This window comes from Manis pentadactyla, chromosome 7 (assembly GCF_030020395.1).
Source record: "Manis pentadactyla isolate mManPen7 chromosome 7, mManPen7.hap1, whole genome shotgun sequence".
NCBI classification, from domain to species: Eukaryota; Metazoa; Chordata; class Mammalia; order Pholidota; family Manidae; genus Manis; species Manis pentadactyla.
The window spans coordinates 94,333,755-94,356,366 of NC_080025.1; the positions used below are offsets into that span (position 1 = coordinate 94,333,755).

Below are 22,612 nucleotides of genomic sequence, written 5' to 3' on the forward strand. Positions count from 1 at the left end.
TGGAAGTGAAAAGGTTACACAAAGACTTTCCAAACTGCCTAATAGCCTCTCCTCCCTGGAGGAATTTGCTTCTGACTAAATATATTTATATACGTGTAATGTGTAAATTATACACACACCTGCATAATATGCAACTAACTAAAACAAAATACAAGTAACTAAATAACATACATAGAAATAACTAATTCAATGCAGAATGTAAGGAACACAATGCAAATTTTATAAAGATTCAAAAGTGAAAAGTCAGCTACACCTGAAGAGAGTAGGCAGAAATTAAGGGTGGAGATATAGTGTAAGTGAGATAAGTGTCTAAACTGGATGTTAAAGAACTGGCAGGATTGTTTGTAACTAAGGGAAATGCCCAGAATGACTCCACTGGTGGAAAAGAAGCATACAATATTGACTGTAAGATAAGGCTTCAGGAGAGAAGTGAAAAAAGAGAGTTGTAGAATTAGATTATAGGTAGATTTGTTTGAACTTTACTACTCAAGTGGCAAAAAATCACTGAAGGCTTTTTATTTGATTGTTTAGAAGGGTAGTAATACAATACATAAAAGACACTGTATCAGAAAGTAGATCTGGGAGTGACTTTTTAATGAATTTTAGTGGTAGATACCCAAGGTAAAAAGACTGATAAATTTGTTACAATAAAGCAAATGATAAATAAAGAGCATCTAACCTAGGGTGAAGTCCACTAAGGGAGAAATGACTGTTAAGGATACAGAGGTAGAAGCAAGAAGCCTTGGTAATTGACAGGTTGTTGGGATCATGGTAGAAGGAGGAGGCAAGGTTGACCACAAAGATTTAAAGCAAAATTACTAGGAAAATAATATATTTAACAGAAATAGGTCAGTCAAGTCAGGAAGAGCTATTGGTGGGCAGGAAGTTTTTTTCATTTGACACTTGTAGATTTTGAAGTTCCAGCAGGAATCTAAGTATGATATCCAGAAGATTGTTAAAAATTCAAGACAAACTTTGGTGAGCATTTGGAACTGCAGATACTGATCTGGTGGTCATGTGCAAGGGGGTGAGACATAAAGTCTTGTTAGTTTATGAAACCATCAAGGTATAGATAGAGTTTAGAAATGTAAAAATAGACAAAAAGATAAAAAGATAACCAGTTGTGAGAATGGGAGAAGTGGAAGCGTGCCCACTCATTGTTAAAAGACAGAGGGCATTTAAACATTATTAAATGCTAGTTGTTAAATATAATTAGGAAATTATTGGTTGCCTTTGAGTGAGCAATTTACTAGATGGATAGAGGAAATTATATTGGCAAGGAGGAAAACTCTTCTTCCTCCAAAAAGAGAACAAAGACAATTTTGAGTGTTTTCAAAAAGTAAAGTTACTAAGATTTTCTAGGTAATATAAAAGTAAGGTTAAGGTCATATGAGGTTAAGTATGAGGATGTGGCAAAAGTACTTGGGGAATTGAGGAGAAAGAATTGGAATAATGAATGTTAGAAACTATGATGGAACATCAAGAAATGAAAAAGCAAGTCCTGGGAGCTAGTTGAGGTGAAAGGAATTTACAAGATACCCAGTCCTTAGTAGGCCCATGACAGCACCCACAAAGTCAGTTTCTGATGCTAATATTGAAGCTATTGCTGAGGAGTATTGCTCTGCCTGTGTCTCAACTACTTCTGTTTATTTTCAACTCCTAGTTTAGAACTCTTGGTTCAGGAGCCCAACTTCTGTCCCACCCCCTGGCTCCTCCTGAATTTGTCCCTCGTCCTCCTTCTCTTTGCTCTTTGATCATAAGAACTCTTCCATGGTTACATAATCCAGGGACCCATATAGCTCATGAGAATTTCCTGCCATAGTCCCTGGCCCCAGGCATTCCCCATGACTCGGCCCAAGGTGGAGGAGTGAGATGTAAGGGTTGTTTGGATGGTTACATGTAACTGGGTGAGGCCAAATCCCGTAAGCAAGGCGATGAATACACTGTAAAATTTAGAAGAGAGTCTGGTGATGGTCACAGAGGTAGAGCAGGGCATATTAAATAAGAGCTGTGAACTTTGAAAGAATAAAGGTTGATACTGTTGGGAGGTAGGGAGGTAGGGAGGTAGGGAAAGGGGACAACCCTAGAAGCAGCCAGTGAGTACAGGGAGATTAAAACATTGGTTGAAGATTTACTCAAAAAATGATGAATTCTGGTAAAGCTGAATTTTGATGAAGGGTAAGTAGTAATTGCACCATCTTGAGAATTATAGAGAATATGGAACAAGAATTTCATAGGACAATACAGGCTATAAATTAGTTCATTATACAGTATTAACATTAAATGTACCAAATCACCAACTCTGTGGTGATTTTGTAAGAGAATATCCATATTCTTAGGAAGTACACACTGAAGACCATGAGGTAAAGCACTGATAACTAATATATATATACATATATATATATATACTTTTATGTATATAGAAGTACCTAGGCAGATTCCAGCCAATGTAATTAAACTGGAAAATTATAAAATAGTTTAATATAATTAAAGTATTATAGAAGATTAAATTTCTATCCTGTAAGATAGGTGAAAAACTTCTGATTATAATTCAGAATTTCCTCTCCCTCAGCCCAAAGGTAAGTTAGATTTTATAAAAGATGAAGTATTTAGGATAATCTTTGGCACTGAAAATAGAAGAGATTTTGCTGCAGAGAATAGAATGTAAAATATATTATTAATGTGTACATCAAATTATACTAGTATATATTAGTATTAGTGATAATAATCTAATAATCACTTACTATTTACTTAGATACTTAATCTTACTTGGTATTACTACCTATTCCTTTCAGTTCTTCGTGCTGCTGAGGGCTTTGAAGAAGTTTGCAGTAGAATTCTAATAAAAAATAATTTTTAATTTGAAAAAAATTTATTATCCTACAACTCAGTTCGATCTATTTGAAGGAACATTAAAATAACTGACCCCTTGATCAGAACACAAATATAAGGTAGGGATAAATAGCTAACCACAAACTGATCTGTATGTATCTATACGTCAAAAGATTTATATAATGTGTTGCTGGCTTTTTTTTTTTTTTCAAATTGTAATGGTGCATTATTTCACTGGCTATTGTTCCATGTTGATCCATGATCTTTCCACACAGATTCCAGAGTAATTTTTTTTTTGGTATCATTAATCTACAATTACATGAAGAACATTATGTTTACTAGGCTTCCCCCTTCACCAAGTCCCCCCCCAAAACTCCATTACAGTCACTGTTCATCAGCATAGTAAGATGCTGTAAAATGACTACTTGTCTTCTATGTGTTGCACAGCCCTCCCCGTGCCCCCACACACACACTATACATGCTAATCCTAATGCCCCCTTTCTTTTTCCCCACCCTTATCCTTCCCTTCCCACCCATCCTCCCCAGTCCCTTTCCCTTTCGTAACTGTTAGTCCATTCTTGGGTTCTGTGATTCTGCTGCTGTTTTGTTCCTTCAGTTTTTCTTTGTTCTTATACTCCACATATGAGTGAAATCATTTGGTACTTGTCTTTCTCCACCTGGCTTATTTCACTGAGCATAATACCCTCTAGCTCCATCCATGTTGCTGCAAATGGTAGGATTTGTTTTCTTCTTATAGCTGAATAATATACCATTGTGTATATGTACCACATCTTCTTTATTCATTCATCTACTGATGGACACTTAGGTTGCTTCCATTTCTTGGCTATTGTAAATAGTGCTGCAATAAACATAGGGGTACATCTGTCTTTTTCAAACTGGGCTGCTGCATTCTTAGGGGAAATTCCTAAAAGTGGAATTCCTGGGTCAAATGGTATTTCTATTTTGAGCTTTTTGAGGAACCTCCATACTGCTTTCCACAATGGTTGAACTAATTTACATTCCCACCAGCAGCATAGGAGGGTTCCCCTTTCTCCACAACCTCGCCAACATTTGTTGTTGTTTGTCTTTTGGATGGTGGGGATCTTTACTGGTATGAGGTGATATCTCACTGTGGTTTTAATTTGCATTTCTCTGATGACTAGCGATGTGGAGCATCTTTTCATGTGTCTGTTGGCCATCTGAATTTCTTCTTTAGAGAACTGTCTATTCAGCTCCTCTGCCCATTTTTTAATTGGATTATTTGCTTTTTGTTTGTTGAGGTGCGTGAGCTCTTTATATATTTTGGATGTCACCCCTTTATCGGCTCTGTCATTTATGAATATATTCTCCCATACTGTAGGATACCTTTTTGTTCTATTGATGGTGTTCTTTGCTGTACAGAAGCTTTTTAGCTTGATATAGTCCCACTTGTTCATTTTTGCTTTTGTTTCCCTTGCTCAAGGAGATATGTTTATGAAGAAGTCGCTCATATTTATGTCTAAAACATCTTTGCCTATGCTTTTTTCTAAGAGTTTTATGGTTTCATGACTTACATTCAGGTCTTTGATCCATTTCAAATATATATATGGGGTTAGACAGTAATCCAGTTTCATTCTCTTACATGTAGCTGTCCAGTTTTGCCAGCAACAACTGTTGAAGAGACTCTCATTTCCCCATTGTATGTCCATGGCTCCTTTATCAAATATTAATTGACCATATATGTTTGGGTTAATGTCTGGAGTCTCTATTCTGTTCCATTGGTCTGTGGCTCTGTTCCTGTGCCAGTACCAAATTATCTTGATTACTGTGGCTTTGTAGTAGAGCTTGAAGTTGGGGAGCGAGATCCCCCCTACTTTATTCTTCCTTCTCAGGACTGCTTTGGCTATTCGGGGTTTTTGGTGGTTCTATATGAATTTTTTAACTATTTGTTCCAGTTCATTGAAGAATGCTGTTGGTAATTTGATAGGGATTGCATCAAATCTGTATATTGCTTTGGGGAGGATGGCCACTTTGACGATATTAATTCTTCCTAGACAAGAGCTTGGGATGAGTTTCCATTTGTTAGTGTCTTCTTTAATTTCTCTTAAGAGTGTCTTGTAGTTTTCAGGCTATAGGTCTTTCACTTCCTTGGTTAGGTTTATTCCTAAGTATTTTATTCTTTTTGATGCTGTTGTGAATGGAATTGTTTTCCTGATTTCTCTTTCTATTAGTTCATTGTTAGTATATAGGAAAGCCAGAGATTTCTGTGTGCTAATTTTGTATCCTGCAACTTTGCTGAATTCCGATATTAGTTCTAGTAGTTCTGGAGTGGATTCTTTAGGGTTTTTTATGTACAATATCATGTCATCTGCAAATAGTGACAGTTTAACTTCTTTACCAATCTGGATTCCTTGTATTTCTTTGTTTTGTCTAATTGCCATGGCTAGGACTATGTTGAATAACACTGGGGAGAGTGGGCATCCCTGTCTTGTTCCTGATCTCAGGAAAAGCTTTCAGCTTCTCACTGTTCAGTATGATGTTGACTGTGGGTTTATCATATATGGCTTTTATTATGTTGAGGTTCTTGCCCTCTATGCCCATTTTGTTGAGAGTTTTTATCATGAATGGATATTGAATTTTGTCAAATGCTTTTTCAGCATCTATGGAGATGATCCTGTGGTTTTTGTCCTTCTTTTTGTTTATGTGGTGGATGATGTTGATGGACTTTCGAATGTTGTACCATCCTTGCATCCCTGGGATGAATGCCACTTGGTCATGGTGTATGATCCTTTTGATATATTTTTGGATTCGGTTTGCTAATATTTTGTTGAGTATTTTTGCTTCTATGTTCAGGGATATTGGTCTGTAGTTTTCTTTTTTTGTGGTGTCTTTGCCTGGTTTTGGTATTAGGGTGATGTTGGCTTCATAGAATGAGTTTGGGAGTATTCCTTCTCTTCTATTTTTTGGAAAACTTTAAGGAGAATATGTATTATGTCTTCTCTGTATGTCTAATAAAATTCCAAGCTAAACCCATCTGGCCCAGGGGTTTTGTTCTTGGGTAGTTTTTTGATTGTCGCTTCAATTTCGTTGCTGGTAATTGGTCTGTTTAGATTTCCTGATTCTTCGTTGGTCAGTCTTGGAAGGTTGTATTTTTCTAGGAAGTTGTCCATTTCTTCTAGGTTTTCCAGCTTCTTAGCATATATGTTTTCATAGTAGTCTCTAATAATTCTTTGTATTTATTTCTGTTGGGTCCATCGTGATGTTTCCTTTCTCATTTCTGATTCTGTTGATGTGTGTTGATTCTCTTTTTCTCTTAATAGGTCTGGCTAGAGGCTTATCTATTTTGTTTATTTTCTCAAAGAACCAGCTCTTGGTTTCATTGATTTTTTCTATTGTTTTATTCTTCTCAATTTTATTTATTTCTTCTCTGATCTTTATTATCTCCCTCCTTCTGCTGACTTTAGGCCTCATTTGTTCTTGTTTTTCCAATTTCAATAATTGAGATGTTAGACTTCATTTAGGATTGTTCTTCCTTCTTTAAATAGGCTTGGATTGCTATATACTTTCCTCTTAAGACTGCTTTTGCTGCATCCCACAGAAGTTGGGGCTTTGTGTTGTTGCTGTCATTTTTTTCCGTATATTGCTTGATCTCTATTTTAATTTGTTCGTTGATCCATTGATTATTTAGGAGCATGTTGTTAAGCCTCCATGTGCTTGCAAGGCTTTTTGCTTTCTTTGTACAGTTTATTTCTAGTTTTATGCCTTTGTGGTCTGAAAAGTTGGTTGGTAGAATTTCAATCTTTTGGAATTTACTGAGGCTCTTTTTGTGGCCTAGTATGTGGTCTACTCTGGAGAATGTTCCATGAGCACTTGAGAAGAAACTGTATCCTGTTGCTTTTGGATGTAGAGTTCTGTAGATGTCTATTAGGTCCATCTGTTCTAGTGTGTTGTTCAGTGCCTCTGTGTCCTTACTTATTTTCTGTTTGGTGGATCTATCCATTGGAGTGACTGGTGTGTTGAAGTCTCCTAAAATGAATGCATTGCATTCTATTTCCTCCTTTAATTCTGTTAGTATTTGTTTCACATATGCTGGTGCTCCTGTATTGGGTGCATATATATATTTATATATATCCTCTTGTTGGACTGACCCCTTTATTATTATGTAATGTCCTTCTTTATCTCTTGTTACTTTCTTTGTTTTGAAGTCTATTTTGTCTGATACTTGTACTGCAACACCTGCTTTTTTCTCCCTATTGTTTGCATGAAATATCTTTTTCCATCCCTTGACTTTTAGTCTGTGCATGTCTTTGGGTTTGAGGTGAGTCTCTTGTAAGCAGCATATAGATGGGTCTTGCTTTTTTGTCCATTCTATTACTCTGTGTCTTTTGATTGGTGCATTCAGTCCATTTACATTTAGGGTGATTATCTATAGATATATACTTTTTGCCATTGCAGGCTTTAGGTTCGTGGTTACCAAAGGTTCAAGGTTAGCTTCTTTACTATCTTACTGTCTAACTTATCTCACTTAATGAGCTATTATAAACACTGTCTTGTGATTTTTTATTTCTCTCCCTTCTTATTCCTCCTCCTCCATTCTTCATATGTTGCATGTTCTGTTCTGTGCTCTTTTGTGTTTCCTTTGACTGTTTTTGTGGGTAGTTGATTTTATTTGTTGCCTTTAGTTAGTATTTGGTTGGTCTGCTTTATTTGCTGTTATTTTATTTTCTCTGGTGACATCTATTTAGCCTTAGGAGTGCTCCCATCTACAGCAGTCCCTTTAAAATACCCTGTCAAGGTGGTTTGTGGGAGGCAAATTCCCTCAACTTTTGTTTGTCTGGGAATTGTTTAATCCCTCCTTCATATTTAAATGATAATCATGCTGGATGCAGTATTCTTGGTTCAAGTCCCTTCTGTTTCATTGCATTAAATGTATCATGCCATTCTCTTCTGGCCTGTAAGGTTTCTGTTGAGAAGTCTGATGATAGCCTGATGGGTTTTCCTTTGTAGATAATCTTTTTTCTCTCTCTGGCTGCCTTTAATACTCTGTTCTTGTCCTTGATCTTTGCCATTTTAATTATTATGTATCTTGGTGGTTTCCTCTTTGGGTCCCTTCTATTGGGAGTTCTGTGTACTTCCATGGTCTGAGCGACTATTTCCCCCCCCAGTTTGGGGAAGTTTACAGCAATTATTTATTCAAAGACACTTTCTATCCCTTTTTCTCTCTCTTCTTTTTCTGGTACCCCTATAATGCGAATATTGTTCCGTTTGGATTGTTCACACAGTTCTCTTAATATTCTTTCATTCCTGGAGATCCTTTTATCTCTCTCTGCATCAGCTTCTCTGTGTTCCTGTTCTCTGATTTCTATTCCATTAAAGGCCTCTTGCACCTTGTCCAGTCTGCTCTTAAGTCCTTCCATAGATTGTTTTATTTCTGTATTCTCCCTCTGTATTTGCTCCTTTAGCTCTTGCATATTTCTCTGAAGATCCATCAGCTTGGTTATGACCTTTATTTTGAATTCTTTTTCAGGGAGATTGGTTAGATCTGTCTACCCCAGCCCTCTCTCAGGCGTTGTCTGGACTATTTTGGACTGGACTAAATTCTTCTGCCTTTTCATGGTGATAGAGGTTGCTGTAGGTAGGTAGCACATGTGTCATCTCAGAGAACAAAGTCCTTTCCTGCTTGCTGGTCGCCTTGCCCATTTTCTGTGTCAGTTACCCGCACTCCTGGAGCAGCCTCCGGGTTAATCCCCAAGCTACTGTGGGTGGGGTCTCCACTGGCTTACTTTTTAAAAACCTTATAAAGTAATTTAATATTTTTGTATATACTATCAAGAAAGGAATATGTTTCCTCACTGGGCAATGATTGTCCTTCAGCCAACAAATAATTCACCATCTAAGTTAACTTACAATGTTAATTTTAAATAAAATTCATTATATGATTTATATCAATAAACTGCATCTATCTAAAGTATCAATCAATGAGTTTTGACAGATGTGTAGGCCTGTGAAACTACCACTACAATCAGCAAACAGAACATTTCCACCCCCCAAAAAGTTTGCTTGTACTTCTTTGTGTTAAAACATAAAACAGTGAACGATTCTGCATTACTGGACAACTGATGGGCAACTGATATACAGGGCTTGGTGTGACCTTTAAAATAAATCTTTCATTATCATAAATTGCATCTCCAAATATTCTGAAAAATTAACAGAATTGTACATGCTACAAATGTAAAGCAAATGTTCTCCACCAGTCATGTGATTTTAACTCATACTCTACTTTTTAAGGTGTTTTTACAGCTCAGTGGATGAATACAAAACATAGAGGACAATTTTCCTTACCTCATCACCAAGGAAGCAAAACCTCAGCAAAGTTAGTTTATGAAGCCAAGGTCAGAGAATAAATAGGCAGAGTTAGGACAAGAGCAAGTTGCCTACTTACTTCCCTGTTCCAGACTTGGCTTCCAGAGCAGAACTGGAAATTCACAAATGGAAAGAGCAACTGCAAACACCATTTCAAATGCTTCTGCCTAATTAGTATGCATCCCAGAACCATCTTCTGGTAAAAGGTTGGGGGGAACATGGTTGTAAAAGGCGAAGCTCTCCCCTGTACTGGAAAAGTGCCAACCAGTCTGATTCAAGCACTTGGTGGGATGGTCAGGTTGGGGCTTTGGGTTAAAATTCAAAGTTCCCTTGTGCATGGAAATAAAATGAATTTTGAAAAGGGCACTGAAGCATTTAGGGAGGTCTTTGGTACCAAAACTAGACAACAGTCCTACTGAGGAGAATCTAACATCCTCCTCCCTAGATTGGGACTAATGATAGTAAAAGTAATGACATACTACTTGTATGAAAGAATTATGTTGAGCTAACAGGAATTATGATTAAATCATCAACACTTAAGAACTAATAATAGTATAATTAGTAAGGGTTTTAAATCATACTTTGATAAAACTGTCTGCCTTTACATTATTCTGTATACCACATAGGATAATGTTCAAGAGAAAAGGACCTGTTGTCAGAACTGTGTTCAATCTTGGCCTCTGTTTATTAGCTGTGTGACTTTGGAATGAGGCTTTGACAAAACTTTAGTTCCCCATCTGTAAAATGGGCATAGTAATGCTTTCCTCATAGGATTTTTATAAAGTTTCAATGAAATAATACATATAAAGTGCTTGGTACAGGACCCAAAACAGAGTTTTAACAAATATCTAATATTTTTTATTTTCCTTACTTTTATCCAATTTATGTACGGATTTAATTTTTCAAGTGGCAGAGTCAAACATAAATATCTCCTTGGTCTTTGAAAATGTAATCACAGGAAAACCAAATACTAAACTAAAATTCATTTTGGGTTTTATTTTTTCACTTAGAACAAAATTCTTTTAGCATAGAGTGTTTCTTTGCTGCTCTAATCAGGTGCACACCTGCAATGTGGCCCAGTTTAAAACTATGCAGAAAATGCATTCCTACTATCCTGGAAGGTATTTCTTCTACCTCCTTAACTATGACATTTGATGTTTTGACATGAATAGCAGTGTGATTTTTTTTTTTAAGTGGGAGAAAGGAAATTCATACCTGCCAAGAGCTGGAGAGGAAAATAGGAAGAGGCCCTGGAACTCTAGTGTGTTAGATTAAAACATTATTTAGAGGAATAGAGTGGGAAACCGGTGAATACTTTGGCTTTTAAAAAGGGAGTGTGCCTCATAAACAGGACAGTTGGAATGTATGGAAAAGTTCCAGTTAAAACAAGACACAAAGCACATGACTAATACTGCTTTTCCAAGTTAGACAAATGCAGCTTTAAGCAGAATTTGCCTCAGAGGGACCTTTGGAGCCCTCCCTGAATCTTGAGATTCTGGTCCTTTTTGAAGTTCCAAGTCTGAAAGCTCTACTGAGAGATGCCGTGTTTTGACCCCCATCTTTCTTCCTGAGTTTCTCTCACTTTCTCACAAATTCTCCCCCAGGTGAGTGAGTGTGAAAAGACAAACAGATGTGCTCAGGTAAAGGTACAACTGCAAAACCAAATTTGATCCTCTTATGTTGAAAACCTGCTTTGCCCACCAGGAGAAACTTCATTGTCTAGGAAACCGTAAGAACTGCAAAGCCATTTTCAAATGCAAATGGAAAATATTCTTTATACTTCTTAATCTCTTTCCCACACCAAAGGATGTATGTCAGGATTTAGCAGCATATAATCTAAAAACAATCTGACACACATTTCCACCAGAGCTCTGCCTTGGTGCTATCCTTCAAAACCTGTCAGGGCCTCCTTACATGAAGAGATTCCTTCATACTAACTCATGGCATTCTCTTTCTCCTTCCACATTTCCCATCACCTCAGTGTGGACTCCTTTGTTCATTGTTTTTATTTTTTTGTTCTATACTATGGAACTACTGGGCATTTAGGGTGACCTCAGCTTGCCTGAGACATTCCAATTTACACCTGTTGCACCAATGTAATTAATAGTGTTCCCTTTCAAGTTTAAATGTGTTCTGGTACAGAATTTACATTATATGATCGTCCAATGTATGCTGCAACCAGAACTTTTTCAAAGCAAAGTTAATTAAAATGTATGTATGTAAAGGAATCACAACTAAAGGTTGTGATATGAACCTACCAGGCTAGCCTTCCTGTGATGACCTGTTTCAACACAAATGAGTGTGGTCAGTGGCTTCAAAATAGTCCTTATAAATTCCATCAAGAACTAGAGTTTTGATTTATGCCATCCCAGCCCACTTTAAGTTCTGACTCATGCTGGGATTGCCCCAAACAGGGCAGGGCAGACAAATGGAATGTGTAGTATTGCCCTAACATTTCTTAACCTGCCCAACATTGAAAGTGGCCTTTATTTCCCCTTTTGTTCTCCAAAAATCTTTATGCTAGCATAAAATCCTATTGAACTGACATGAATTTTTTGCTCTTTAACAAGGGAGGTTGAAACTTGTCCCTGAAGCATAAATATTACAGCTAATAAAAGCCTAATAAACCTGGTTAATGAGAAGAAAAGAAACAATGCTATTTCTATCATTGATACCATAAGTAAGTTATGATCAGTAAGAAATTACTCAACCTGATGGGGGCAAAGAATTTTACTGAATTGAAATTTGATTTAGATCAGAGCAACAAGGGGGAAAAAAAAGTGAATTTGGTCACTTTTGCATCTGATAATGCTAGTATTAAAGAGAGCTATTTCAATTCAGTATTATTTCATCTTATATTCAGATTTCTTCAGAAGGAAACTAGTCTTCCTTTGAACTATATCAGCATAACTGTACAATATCAGAGGACCAAATGTGAAGATTTGTTACTATAGGTATGTTACCACACTTGGAAACACCAAGATGAATTCATCCAGATATGGATCATTAATAAACATGTTATACTGCCTTTTACAATAAATAGGCTTTTGGAAATGAAGATTTTTTTTTCAATGTAAGTAATCAAGAGCTACAAAAACCTAAGAAATTAAACTGACAAATCAACCTCAATTTAGGACATCATTTATTCATCACACATTTATTGTATACCAGATGCTAGGCTCAGATACTGGGGATAGAGAGAAAAATATGGTAAGCACTGGTCCTCCAGGAATTAACAGGCTAGTAATCCTACTTTTCTAAGGAAAAACACAACATGAAAAAACACATCTCTTCAGAGTGGATAGTTAAACACAAAGTAATGTTATGCTTAACATTTCTAAAAAAGCATTTACATTCATCCCACTCAAGTCTTTCCTTTATTAATTTATCTTTCGAAACTCAGGTAAATTTTCCTCTTACATCTGAAAGGTTCTGAGAGGCAACCCATAACGGGAGAGCAACTCTGTGGTACTGTGACCTGGACCCTCTTTACCTTTCGATCTTTAGCACTGACTTCCATGAGAAAGGTTCCCTCAGTCCAGAAGATGGCTGCTGCTGGCCAAACATCCATTTATAGGGCTGGTGTACCATCCCCAGATGCTCTGAGTTCTGGCTGTTAATGGCTCACAGCTGCCACTTCAGAAGAATTGTCCTCCACCAAAGAGAGCCACATGGCTCAGAGATGTCTGGAAGTTAACCCACCCTCACCCTCTAACCCTCTCCAGGCTGCCCTCAGTCGATGACTGACTGGAGGGTATAAAAGCCAGACCCCTCTTACCTCTAAGTGGACAACTCTGTTGTGTCATTTGTGCCCTGACTTCTGGGTGGGATCAGGCTGTGATCAGACTCTAACGTGACATCTTTGCTTAGCGCCTTGCTCTGTCCTGACCTCCTTACCTCACTACCCTTCTCAATAAACCACTTGCCAAGAATCTTTATCTCAGTTTCTTCCTCTGGAGAGCTAAAACAATTACTTTTTCTTATAATGTGTTCATTCCCTCACCCTTTCTCCTGAACCACTATATAAGAATTGAACATTATCACACAACCGCTTTTTTTTCCCAATGCACCTTTAGACTATCAAACCTAATCACTGAAGCAGCTAACAAAAGATAAAAATATAGGGAATCGAATCTGTTTTTCACAAAACATAAATATAGGTGTATACTTTTTTCAAGTGCAAGTAGAGGCAAAATTATTGATTCATTTACTCATGTTCATTTAGGGGCTAAACACTTATTTGCTACAAGTTGGAAACAATATGGTAAAGGCAGAGAAGCGGAATGTTGCTGCTAGAGAGTGGTATTTTCTGAATGTATAATTTAGTAGCAGACTACGAACAGTAAAGTGAATTTTTCAACTAATTCTATATGAGCACAGTTGAAGTATGCATTTCTTGCATAAAAATTATTTTTGTAAGCTGAAGTTTTGCTACAGATGTACTAATTCTTTTACTTGTATCTTCTTCCTATCTGTTTCAACAACAAAATTGTTTCATATACTCTAAGTATTAAGTAAAAGAACAAATGAAAATGCTAATAAAGAATGTGGTTTTGTATTTTGTTTATAGGAAGTCCAAGAAAAAAAACTAGGAGAAAAGAGAACTACTAGCAGTTCTGTATTTCCTTGCTCCCTGCTTTCGGGTACCATTGTGAGGCATTAGCTTACACCTCTGGCTCTTCAGAGCTTCCCTGTTCAGATCTACTTTTCTCAAGAGCTTCCCATGCTTCCACCTTTTCTCCCAGGCCTCTTTCTTTAATCCCTGTTAAAATTTAACTGCCTTTGGTTTTGTTTCCTATGCCTGATTTTCAAAGAATATCCCTAACCATCTCTTCCTGTCCTTTATTTTTGTTCCTCCATCGAAATTTGGAATAATAGGTAATGGCAAATGATTAGAACATTAATTTATTTCTTTGTTCTGATTTTTATATGAAATTATATTACATATTAAATTTCTGGGTTAAGGAGAGCTTTCAATAATCAGGTAATGTATTTTGAAGATGTCTGTACCATTTACGTGACCATGACATACGTCTAGAACAAGGAAATCCCAAAGTTATACTCCAAACTTTGTTCACTGTGTGCTCAGTTTGCCTGCTTTGACTGTTATCAAAGTGGAATATGCACTCATTATAACAATGTTTACTTTGTTATTTTTTTAAAGGAAGTAGGTTTATATAATTATCCAAGTTTAATTTCATTTGTATAGTCAAGGCAATTGTGAAAAGGATATGTCCTGGAAAAAAATGCATTTCTTCGTTTTTCACAAATCATTCTGTATAGGAGTAACAGGAGAACCTAGAATGATTGATTCTGAATATCAAGGATGGCAGTCTTTAGTAGTTTGGTTGTTCCCTCTTCCAAATAAAATATGGGCATCCTTTCAATTTTGTTGAAATTTTGTGGTGTGAAGTTTAGAGTAAAAAAAAAACATTAGAAATGCTTCCTAAAACTTTACCTTGATCTGATCACTTGACTTATGGAAAGACCTCAATCTAAACACTGAACTTTCTATTGTATTTTTTATTTTTTTGTCCATTTTCTTCCTCCTCTCACTTCTACAAATTACACATTCTCAAAATAAGATAACTGCATTAACAAAAATAAAGAATACCTGAGTATCACGAATATGTAGTTTCATGATTTTTGTGTACACTATCCTGTTGATGATGGATATTTATTATACTTCATGACAAACTATCATAGAGGTCATTTCACATGCATCAGAAATATTTAATTCTGGGAAATAAGTAGAAAAATATTCAAATTAAGTCAATGTTCATTTTGAAAAATGTGAACAAAATGAGGGTGTTCTAAGAGATTTGCAGTAACCCAATTATAGTCATGCCAAAATTATATTTGTTATAGATTAGACTGATATGTGTATATCTAACTGAATTGGCTTTTAAGAATCATTTTTAAATAATTAAAATAAAAGCAGTAACTTTTTACTTACTAGTCATTTTTACATATTAGCTGTATTTTTAAAACTGTGTTTTTATGACCCAAAGGACTTTCATTTTAAAGACAACTAATTATATTTACAACAAATTTAAAGACATAACACCTTCCTTTTTTTTTGAAGGTAGAACTAAATACACACACATATATACATATATGCTGTCTATTTATATGTAAAACATTATTCTAATATTAATCACAACAAAATTACAATAGTCCTTTTACTGTCTACTATACCCTAAGAACTAAGTTTGGCATGCCTAGCTTGCTCATTTCATCTCATATCAGTATTTTGATACAAGTATAGTTAGCCCTGTGTTACAGCAGAGGAAATGGAGCCTCAGGGAATTCAAGTAACTAGCCTAAGGGCATAGTGCCACTAAGAGGCAATGCTGTGGAAATTTGACACTTGGTTCCCAGTAACCATTTAGCAATACCAACTCATCACATCTGTCACCAGCAGCTGTAATGTAATAGGAAAAAGACCCTCAGACCATGCTCATGGATCAAGGAATAAAATTATGAAGATGAACACATTTAGTGATAATATGATGCTAAATCCTTACTAATGTATGTCATGGCAGCACATTTTAATGACATGGGGTTTATGAGGCACTTGGGACTAAAACAAATGAGCACAAAAAAGGGTTCTGAGGATATATGGTTTAAAATACCATCATTCTATTTCCACTGGCTTAAGAATTCCCATTAGGAACTATAAAAAATGGTCCTTAATTAAAACACAGTGCTAGAACATAAAGAATAAGGTGCTTAATGTTACATCACTGGACAAATAGCGGAACAAGCAGCTACCGCTCTAAAGAGTGGGAGGAAGAACCGCTAGGGCACACCTGCTAATCAGGGAGCCATGCTGAGGGCTGCTAGGAAACCACCACTGGAAGGCAGACTCCTGGGACATAAGGGATGGGACTGAGTAGACCTAGAGGCTGATGACAAACTGTAGTGTCTGGACACAGTGCTCACAAATGGATGTGTGTGCAGTGTAACAATTTCTATTTGCACAGAAGGGCAAGGGTATGTGTGGTGTGTATGTGTGTGTGTGTTTAGCACAGACTAATACAGTTTTAGTACATACTAATAACCACATGGTATGACCATTCAGTGTAAAGAATTGCTAGAATTGGTGTGATCTTTGGTTGTTACATAATAACTTAATTGCATATTTTTAAATTTAAAAAAATCCTTGAAATTATGCTTACCAGAGTGTATCTGGTTTGTCTTCTATGACACTTTGCAGTAATAACATTTGACACTATTTCCATGGAGTTCGATTTATGGCCTTCCTTCAGTTCTGCAGAACTGGAAGGACTATCGCCTCCATATCCATTTATGGGATCATTTTTCCTGAAGTTTTTGTAGACACTGAGAAATGTCAGCCCTGGAACCTGAGAAGTTAACAGGGCCAAAGTTCCTATCCTTCCTGATCATCACTGTTAAGTGTGTGAAGTTAGAGTACAGAGGTTGGCACTACAACTTTTTACAGAAAATAGTCATAATGCAGACTACAAAAAAAACCCAACAGATTTTTGTTTAGAAATTCATTGTTTACTACACATGTTTGGGAACTAGGAGCCTGACAGAACTTGAATCTTGGATTAACTTAGGACAGAATCAGACAACAATTAGAAACAAAAACCAGAGTCATAGAATCTGCAGCTTTCTTCCAGAAGACTGCAGTCTAAATGCCAGTGCCAAAGTCCTACCAACGAGTGAAAGGTTTGTTCAAGTCTGAACTGAAATAGACTTGATTCTGTGTTCCAGTTGGGTCAAGTTTAAGAGCTGTTAAAGGTCAAGTTAGATCTGCAAATGTGCTTGATTTCTTTCTGAGAGTAAAATTTAAAAGGTCACTCTTTCCTCTGAATACTTTAGGAATAAGCAAGTTTTATAGTTTGGAAAAGGTGATGGAAGGATTTTAGGTTCTGGAGTCTTCATAGGTGGCCTGGTAGGAAAAACAGCCCAAAATATCAGCTATTTTTAGTCTTTCAAATTCTGGCCAGATCTAGACAGATCAGTGAAGGAGTTGTAGATAAGGTGTATTAACAGTTGACATAAAGCCAAGGACAAAGTGTGCAAGGGGACCAGAAAGGAGGCAATGGAAAAGTAGTGTTAAGGAAGGATGCTTTCAGCTTAACTTGTTGGGTGTCTAGAGAAATACAGGATGGTGTTCACTAATACCCTAGTTAGCACCTCTCTGTGTTTACACCCCTCAGGTTCCTCTTTCTCTCTTCCCACTGGCAAAAGTCCACCCATACCACCTCCAGGTCAGACCTGTTTTAATCCTGTATTCTAGAATGTTGGGGCAAGAGGAGAAAAAGAAGCCAATTGGATGGGGGCAGCTAGAGATTTTGTGGGTTCTGTCCCCTTTCAAATTACTATACTATGTATGATTTTGTACACAACATGCACACCAAACCCACATAATCCTCTTTCATATGTATTACATTTTTAAAAAGAGATAAACACAGATTAGAAGAAACAAAATGAGTTGGCAAGGAGACATACCAGATAACACTGCCTCTGGGAAGCCATCCTTAAACATGCCCTCTTCGCCTACCCCTGCTCTTCCCTCTAAAGCACAGAAGCCCTTCACTGTGTTCCTACAGTGCCGTGGAGGTCTCTCTTGTGCCTATCACACTGTGTTTTATTGTTTAGTTACATAGTTCTCTTTTCACCTGAACTGTGAATGACTTATAGCCAGAAAGTCTACATTATTTTCTGTGTGCCTGTGAGTGAGATGGATAGACTTCTGTGATTGCCAGTGTCCTAGGGACATTGCAGAGTAAAGTACAGACTATAGAAAGTAGGTGATTGTTCATGATAAAAATCTCACAATAGTTTACGAATAACTCTTCACTATATTTTATGTGTTTAAGTCTATAATGATGAGGCTATTTTTAATGATGTAAGTAGTGTTACTGGCTAGAGGGATAAAGGCAAATCATTTACAGGCACAACTATGTTACTCAGCCAAGTGTGGGATCTATGGAAAAATGAATTGGTCACGATCTCAAAATGATGTAGTCAGAGAAATTAAGTTATGTTAACTAAAACAACTCAATCATTTTAACCACTTTATGTCTAAAATGCCAAATCATGCCATTACATCTGGTTCTGATATCCATCAAGCCAAAATAATCAATATTAAAACAATCAGAATTATCAAGTTAATTTCTTTATATGTCCATCAAAATCATTTCTCAGAAAGTCTATTCACTATGACTCAACATGGATTTACATGTTGAGATTTAGGTCTATAAGATTGTTTTTGCAGGAAAAATTCTAGATCCAAAAATGTCTCATTGGTTCAGATAATATGAAATACAGATAATATGAAACTTATTTGGAGGGTCCTCTACTATTGCAGAATTTGAGCCAAATCCTCACATTTTCATCACCCTCTTTTCTCCCAACCTTATAAAACTAAATGACAACAGCCCAGAAAATTATGCATCTATTAATTGCAGTGAGTAGGTTAACTCTTCTCAAAGAAATTATATATATTTTAATGTCATGTACTTAAAAGTATTGGTCAGTTCATTTCAGTTTTCAAAATACATTTTGGTCTAGAACTGTATATACTTCCTAAAATGAGAGGAAACCGTAACACCTTTTTATCTTCTATTACAGAAGCCAATAGATGTGCATCTTCAAACGCAGCATCCTGCACCAAGTGTCTTGCGCTGGGTCCAGAATGCGGATGGTGTGCTCAAGAGGTGTGCCTTTTTCTTTCCCTCTTTCCCTCATTCCTCCTCCTCTCCCCTCCCTTCCCTCCCTCCCATCCTTCCTGTATTTCCTTATTTGCTCTTTTCTCTTGTCCTCACAGTTGACCTCCTCTCTAGCATCCTTTCACTGCCTTAATATTCTGTGCCTTAAAGGTGCATCAGGAAAAAAAAAGATACTACTGAGCATCAGGAAAATTTCATTTGGTTTTACGCTTGGAAACAGCATATCTGGCTGCATATAAAATAAAGTGTAACTTTTTTGTTAGGAAAATCATGGTATTTTTGAAATGAAGTGCAAATCAATTTATGTTTTCCATCTGTTCTACAGAGAATTGGCAAACACAGAAGTAACTTTTGATAGGTCAGTAGGCTTTGTGTAAAATTTTGCTGCAGCTTGGGGCATTAGGTTGTATATCCAAGTTGGATCATTGTCTTGCACTTGCTTTTTTTTTTAAAAAGCAAGCTAAATCATTTGTCTATTTCATTGCTTGGAGATAAGTGACTTACTCCTTTTCATAACATAGTATATCAGTTTGGTGGTTACTTATGGAAAATAGGATGCTTTTCTTTTGACTTCTGACCCTGCTCAAGTAGTATTGTGTACATCTAAATTCTGTGGAATGGAGAATAATTCAAATAATATTTATTGTTCAAATTAGTGTTTTTATATTGTAACAATAGAAACATATCCTAATAACAAACATCTTAGTAAAACAATTATAATGCACTCCTTCCTTCTTGGCCCTAAAGTTGTTTTGTGAGTTTTTTTCTTTTTTTGGCAATCTTTCGTCAAAACTACCTTATGTGATAAGTTGCAGTAAAGAAGCCATCTGCTAATTTGGCTAATTTTTAATGAGATTGCCTAGGTACTTTTACATTTGTTTATGGAGCTCCTGGAAATTGGAACAAATAGATCTTTAATGGCCTTTTGCTTGACATGAAGAGAAATCTCTAGCTTTTGCCTCCTCTGATTTAGCTCAAAAACTGCACCTACCATCATCTTTCCAATTTTTCCTGCTTCTGCTTGCACTTGTGTATAACCCAGAGGGAAAAAAAAAGCTGAAAAGTAGCAAAGAATGATAGACATTACTTTCTCCTATGAAACAAGTCAGGAAAGAGGCAGGAGAGGGGTGCATGAAACAGTAGTCATGTCTGAAAGCAAGCTCCCCTCCTACTGACAAACCAGAGGCTTACTGGATATACTTTGGGCTTTGCCAATGAGAAAGCTGGATGTCACTCAGAATTAGGCAGTGCTTTATCAGAACCCATGGAACCAGGCAATGCCATAGAGAGGACAATTCCAGAGTTTCTGGGACCAGTCCTATCACGTCCTATCAGACAAATGCCCAAACAGACTTCACTCTGTCCTCTGAGCCTTCCTTTCCTCATCTCTCTAACCCTGAGTTTGGATATTACTTTTATGTCTCATAACTTGATATTCTTCACCCTAAGCTGGTACTCCATTTTAGATTTTTAATGCATCACTAAGGAAGATTATTAGAGCTGTGAAATTTGTGCCAACTTGATATCAGCTGCTGAGAACTTCCTGTGAATGCAGTTCAGAGGAACTTTCCAAAGATAGTTAAAAAACCCAGTTGTAACATGCCAGCCTTATAGAATGTCAAGTTCCAGAAAGACCCCTCCTCCTTCTCATACTACTGCTGGCATGAAGAGTCACGGTTATGGGAGAAGCAATGTCAGTTTTGCCATAGGAAGGCATTTTGAATATTCAGAGGAATGGATGGTCAAATGGAAGGACTTAAGTCAAGGAGGAAAGGTTGGGTGGCTGCCAGAGCAGAGGAGACAAACCTGTATCTGCTAGTCAAATTCATCAGAACGGGATCTAGGGAAACATTCAGAAATCACATGGCTGTTTATGTCCCAAAATATTCTTTTGTGTAGTTCAGGATCTTCTAATTTATGTCTTGCAAAAGTGGGCTCTGAAGTGAGATCAGCTTGGATTCAAATCTCAGTTCCCTTTGTTTCTAACTGTATAAACTTGGACACATAACTACTCTGAACCTCAGTTTTCTCCAGCTCCAAAATGTCAGTAGTAATTTTCCCTATTGACACACGTTGTGAAGATCAAATGAAACAATGTATGCAAATCATTTGGCACACAGGCATTGCTTAAGAAATTGGGAGCTGTTACTGTAAGAACTTGAGTGAGACTCCACTCTCAAAGTACTCCTGAAAGCAACTCATTCAGGCTTAGGAAACTAAGAAGATTGCCTGTGTTAAGACAACCTCGGGGGAAGCATCAGGTATTAGGACTCAGACAGTAGTCACATCATTAACACAAGGAGCTGTCCACTCCTTGGAGGCTGACCTGACATCATCAAGAGGAAGAACGTAATGGTTAATGTTGAAAGACTGCCCACCACTTAGGCAAATATGCAACTGATGTCTTTTATTTCTCAACCAGCAAGGGTGAAGGGATGGGGAAGGAAAAGGCAGTTTTTCTCTGTTCATGATTAGAACAGACAAACAGTAAGAAATTAAGCTTGGTTTGTATAATTTTCAAGGCTGGTCAGAAGTTAAAGATCATTAGAGAAGTTAGGGTATACTCAATTGGCCTATGTTCTCATGTGACATGTTAATCTGCCATTCTATATATTTTGCTTTTGCTTTTTCTCCATGCTATGTAAAAGTAATGGGAAGCAGTTAGGATAGAAAGGACCTTATCAATATTACCTAGTTTAATGCCTTGTGTTCCTTTTTAATACATATGAAAGACTTGATAAGTTTTGAAGAATTCCCTCCCTCTCCTGCCTTATATGTCAGATACAGATTGTGATTACATTGCTGGAAGTTTAGAAGGCAGCCTTGGAGAATAACTTTACCAAAATACTAGATGAAGGGCATTCACTGTCAAAGAGAAAAATGATAAATTCTTTCATTTCTGTGCAGATTTCCATGTTTGGAAGTCACAAACACTCAGACATGAGGAGGAGGAAAAACTTTCCTTATTTATATCCCCAGATTATTATATTAAAGGGATGAAAGTAACAACAGATGAAAAGCCAACCAGGGTAACTTCAACCTGGGTATTTTCATTTTCAAACAGGTATTAGATGCAGACAGAGTATGATTTTAAAAGTCTGTGTATTTCGTGTAGGAAAAAACAGATCACAAGAATTAGAAGAAATTAAAATGATACAAAACACCAAAAATTAAAAGGGTGTGGTTTCAAATTCTTTTCTTTCATACAAAGTGGAAAGTAGGCCACAGTGGGTAGGGGCAGCATTCCATTCTTTATTTTGATGCGATGGTCTTTTCTTCCCTCTGCAAACCTAATTGTCTAAGTGGCAGTGTTTTACTAACTTAGTTTTTACAGTGGAGTTAAAACACCCATGCTGATTCAAACACTGAAAACTGATTGAGACTATTTTGCCTATTTCAGTAAAAACGATTTGACACTTAAAGGCCAAATGGCATAGTTTGATGTATAGTTGCAGCAAACTGACCACACTCCCTTCTTTTCCATTCTATGTACACAAATAACAAAATCCCTGGCTAGAAAGAAAAGGCAGAATTATTTGTACTTTATTTCCTTTCCTGACTTGAAGTCTTAGGGTTTTTACATCTACAAACACATGTGATCCTCAGTCTGTGGCCTATCAGATGAGGCCTGAGCAAGCATGCATGTACCGAACCTTCTGTCCCCTCAATAGTCTCTAGGATCTAGGACAGGTGGGTTTAGACAAGTCCATTTAACCTGAGGGTTTCTGAAG

General features: G+C 36.8%; 1 protein-coding gene across 2 annotated transcripts in view; it reads left to right on the forward strand.

Moving 5' to 3' along the window:
• The window catches only part of ITGB8 (integrin subunit beta 8), a 93,133-nt gene that overhangs the window by 17,549 nt on the left and 52,972 nt on the right, over positions 1-22,612 (forward strand). For both annotated transcript variants that reach the window (XM_036877291.2, XM_036877300.2), the window contains exon 2: positions 18,784-18,869. In XM_036877291.2, the coding sequence (XP_036733186.2) occupies positions 18,784-18,869 (86 nt within the window). The remainder of the gene's footprint in view (positions 1-18,783; positions 18,870-22,612) is intronic.